Below are 4,920 nucleotides of genomic sequence, written 5' to 3' on the forward strand. Positions count from 1 at the left end.
TGAGTGTATCTGCGCGGCTGGGTGGCGTTCAGAGAGCGTGGAACTGGCTGTTTCAGCAGCCAATGACGACTGTGAAGTTTAGACCAGCTGCCAGGGCGTTGTTAATCGTGTGGACTCAAGACTGAATAAAGTGTGTTTTTCAGTGATCTTTTGTGGATTTTTAATATTTTCTCCTTCAAAAGGGGCTGCAGAAAAGGCCGAAACAGCTGCGGTTCCTCAATGTCAAGGCAAGTTTCAAGAGACGGGCCAGGCGACCTGCCTCTGTGATTCGGAGTCGTCGACTGGCACTTTTGGTGATTGGTCGCCGGCCAGGGCAGCTTCCAGGGACCTGGCACTGCATTGCCCAAGCCTTGGTCGGTGACAAATTTGTCTTCATCGACTCTGACAGCTACCGCTACTTCCCAAATCGTGAGGATCTCCTTGCAAACTTTTTCGAGACAATTGATGGGGCGTATGCGGTTAAGGACAGGCCCATGTAGTTTTAAGTTTAAAATTCAATTTTTTGATTGCCTTTTTTATCGTTTTATGAAGAAATTCAAGTTTTATTCTTTTACTTGTGAATGTTTGTGTATCAGATTTTGCTCCGTTTAAAGGGAATATCTTACTTTTATGAATTTGGATTCATTTGGATATTTAGAAATTGTTTAAAAACTTTTTTTGGAGTTCTTAAGTGTTGGGGTGAGTTTTATTAGGTTCATTGACAAAGTGCGTTTCTTAACTTTGTAAATGCTGGTCTTGCTAAAGATTTCGTGAAAATGTCAGCTACCATGTCTTTTGTGTTACAGTATTTGATCTCAAATTCTTTTCGTTCCACTTTCTCCTGCACGAAGCAGTATCTAATGTGAATATGTTTACTTCTACCATGCAACTCAGGATTGTATGAAAGCTTAATGCAACTTTGGTTGTCCTCATATAGAGTGGTTGGATGTGGGCTTTTGTGATCTAGTTCGGCGAGTAGAAGATTTAAGAAAATGACTTCTTGCATGCAGTGGCACAGCGCGATATATTCAGCTTCTGTCGTGGATAACACAACCGTGTGGTGTTTCCTAGATTGCCATGAGATTGGGCTTCCGCACATATATGTGATGTATCCTCCTACAGATCGACAGGTATCAGGGCAGTTAGCGTAGTCTGCACCCGAGAAGGCAGATAGATACTACTGTGCTTTATACTGCTCTAGGTTTTGGTTTCCTCCTAGGGTAATGGCCAGTTTTCTCGTGCCATTGAGGTATTTAAGGCCTCTCTTAACCGCATTCCAGTGAGCTTTACCTGGGTTGGATAGAAATTGACTTACCTCTCGTAGAAAATAAGCCAGATCGGGTCTGGTTCCCATCATCAAGTACATGAAGCTACCGACGGCCTCTCTGTACGGGATCGCTTGCATCTCTTTCTATTCTGGCTCGGTTTGTGGGCACATTGTGAGAGATAGCTTTGTGCTTGGATCCGTTGGTGTACCAACTGAATGAGCATTACGATGCGAGAAGCGATCAAGTACTTTGGTAGCGTACTTCTCTTGGTGGATGAAGATAGATCTGTTCTGTCGATCTCGTACGATAGACCAACCCAAGAGGTACTGGGCTTCTCCCAAGTCAGACATTTTAAAGCGCCGTTTCAGAGCGTCTTTAATGTAATTGATGGTGGAGAGTGTCGGAGCAATGATGAGAAGATCATCAACGTACACAAGTATGTCTATCAGCTTTTCCGACAAAGACACATTGGTCTTTCACCAGTTTCCGAAATTTCATCGAAGTTAAGAATGCACAGAGCGTGAGATACCAGATTCGAGGTGCTTGCTTGAGACCATATAGGCTTTTAAGCAACTTACACACGAGTCCTTGCTTCCCTCGGACAGTAAATCCTTCGGGCTGTACCATGTAGATTTTTTCCGTCGAGGAAACCAGTAAGGAACGCGGTTTTCACATCCATTTGATATATTTCCATGTCAAGTAGTGCGGCAATCGTCAGAAGAAGTCTGATAACTTTAATGCGGATGACCGGAGAGAATATTTCGTCGTAGTGAATGCCATGCTTCTGCAAGAATCGTTTGATAACTAGGCGTGCTTTGTAGCGGTCAATTTTGCCATTTCCTTTATATTTGACCACAAATACCTACCGACATTGCAATGCTTTTCGGTCTTTGGGTATTTTTTTTAAGAACCCAGGTTTTGTTTTCCGTTAAGGACTTGTATTCTGACCGCGCTCCAGATTTCCACTGAGCGGCTTCAGGGAGTTGCATTGCCTCTTTGTATGTTTTTGGTTCCGATATATGCCAGATAATAAGCAACGAGTATGTCTGAGTAACGAGAAGTTGTCGTTCTTCGACATCCAGGGGATCGTTGAGTAGTTCAAAGAGAGAGTTTGCTTCGTCATCTTTTGTAGACTTCTTTGCTTTCTTTTGTGCAGAGTCATTCTCTTCTGCGGTGAGTACATTTGCATTCCGCTTTAGCATTTCAGCTAGAGGTGGCAGATGCTGAGGATGTTGAGGCCCTTATTCTTCTTGAGTTAGAGGGCTGAGTACGTCCCTCATGGCTGGAGAGTCTAAGAATTCCAGTTTGGGAAACTCTTTTTCTCAAAATATGACATCTCGACTGTATACAATTCTGTTTTCCGTTGTGACTAGTAGTCGATATCCTTTCTTACTGGGTGGAATGCCCAGATACATGCACTTCTTTGCTCGTTTTCGAGTTTGTTTCGGTATAATTCCGGTATGTGTGCGTATGCAGTGCATCCAAATACCTTCATATATATTGTGCGGATGGTTTCTTGTTGAACCACTTTTCATAGGGAGTGATCTTGTCTGTAACAGACCTCGGGGTAATGTTAAGAAGATCTGCAACATGTGTCACACATTCTCCACAAAGGACATGAGGTAGATGAGAAAAGCTCTTGTTCTCCCAAGGAGCGTGCGCATACGCCTCTCTGCTACACCATTCTGTTGTGGTGTGTAGGCATTCGTGAATTACGCATGAGTGTTGTATTTTCAAAGATGATTCGTCCAAGTTTCTCGTATTCACGAGCGTTATCGCTCTGGAGTGTGCGAATTTCCTCATCGTACATGTTCTCACGGCATTCGAGCTGCCCTACATCGGCCCGAAACATATTTTGGGCCTTAGAGGACATCATGCAGAGTGACCGTTTGCTCTTTTTCCTTGGTGTTCTTAACACGTATCTTCACGGTTCCCGTTCGTTTAATGGGAATTTGGTGATTCCCCCCCAACAGTGATGGCCTTGCCGGTACACGGAGTCAGCTCTTCGAACCACATGGGGTTTGAACTCACGTGACGGGTACAGCCAGAGTCAACTGTCCACATTGGGTCTTGAGCATTCTCTTCAGCCGTGAGGCTCATGCATTCTATAGTTGGCCGTAGATCAAGCGTGGTGATGGCAACGACACCGTATTCGTCGGAATCTTCGTCGTCGTTCTGGTTGCGACGGCCATGGAACTTGTTGCGTCCCTGATTGTTGTTATTTCCACCACGTTGTCCGTTTCGAGAATCCTTCTTCTGGTTGTTGTTGTTGTTGTTGTTTTTTCGAGACTGGTTTCCACCTTTTCCATTGCTGCTGTTGTTGCCCTTGTAGGGATGCGAGCGTTGGGAGTTCTGCGGAGGTTTCAGCTTGAAATTGGCGGGTAGCACTGTTCCAGCTTTGACCTGACCATTTTGCAGGTGACGCTGCAGAATGTAGCAGTCGATCGTATCATGGTTGTTGCAAAGGCAGTAGGTGCACCTCATGGATGACACCACCTCATGGATGACACCAGTGCAGATTCTCCTTGTGGTGTTAGTGGCGCAGGTGCTGATTCAGGAATTGTGGCTTGCATTGCTTTTTCGGCACGGGTTTCTCTGGATCCAGGAGTTCCTTGCTTGAGCACATAGTGGTTTCACGCTAGCTCGTGGTGCACCTTGGTCTCAATGTTGCGCTTGAGGTTTTCATACGGGATGTACTTCCTCGTGCCTTTCCAGACATTCAGTCCAGACTTCCAGTCTTCTGGCAGCGCATGAGTGAATTTTTCTGGTCCCTCATGACGCTGGCAGTGGCTTCTGCCGCAGGTTTCATGACGTTCTCTACTTCGTAGACGAAAGTCGCCAGGCTTGTACCTTCAACGTACTTCGTTATCATGAGGTACGACTGGATGTAGTCCGGGTCACCGCGTACGGTAGCACCTTCGTACTTGCTACATATCGGTTGGAAAATATCAAACGCAGTTGCCTTATCCTTGACCATAAGCACATGTTGATCATCGATAGTCTTGATCAGAAACGCCTTGGCTTTTGCTTCCATGAGGCGAAGTGCTCTTGAGCTCGGCTTGTGGCGCTTAGCCTTCAGCTTCTCAGCTCGTTTACGCTCGTCCTGCTTCGTGGCAGCGAGGGTCTTGACCACAGGAAGATTTGCCTGGGTCATTTCGACGTCACCATCAGCATCGGATGCTGTGGAGCTGCTCTCGGATGACCCACTCGATGAGGAATCCTCGGGCGGATCGGCACTTGGTGCACCAATCTCGTCCAGGGTCTACTTGACGGCTTGGTTCTCGTCGAAGAGAGCAGGGTCGAGGTCATCGTCATCGCTGAACTCGTTGTCCGAGTCTCCAGCGTAGCCGGCTTTGGTGACGAAACCGATAAGGTTTTTACCTTCGAGCGCGGGCGTGACGCGGGTCTTCCAGATGATGAAGTTCTTCCCATTGAGGCGAGGAAAAACGCGGTCGTCAGCGATGGAGGCTTGCGTTGGGCTCATAACCTGTAAAAGGTAGTGCGTCTAGCGTAGGAGACTTGAGGAGTTCAGGAAGAATTTAATTGTGATTGAGAAAGTTAACTGAGCCTTTGTGGCTTGTGCTCCAGTTATTGCTCTTCCTGTAATAAGAATAAACTATTTTTGATCACTTTGAGGAGGGTGATGTGTGAACATCATTTTAAGAGGTTTATT

At 46.1% G+C, this 4,920-nt stretch overlaps 1 protein-coding gene across 1 annotated transcript; it reads right to left on the minus strand.

The window, feature by feature from the left end:
* Nucleotides 1-175: 175 nt before the first annotated feature.
* PPTG_23587 (hypothetical protein) lies at nt 176-376 on the minus strand (the record flags this gene model as incomplete). Its single annotated transcript, XM_008911891.1, has 1 exon — nt 176-376. One exon carries the CDS (start codon nt 374-376, stop codon nt 176-178), a length of 201 nt encoding a protein of 66 aa, XP_008910139.1.
* Between the last annotated feature and the right edge of the window lie 4,544 nt (nt 377-4,920).

Source organism: Phytophthora parasitica (assembly GCF_000247585.1).
Source record: "Phytophthora parasitica INRA-310 unplaced genomic scaffold supercont2.43, whole genome shotgun sequence".
NCBI classification, from domain to species: domain Eukaryota; phylum Oomycota; class Peronosporomycetes; order Peronosporales; family Peronosporaceae; genus Phytophthora; species Phytophthora nicotianae.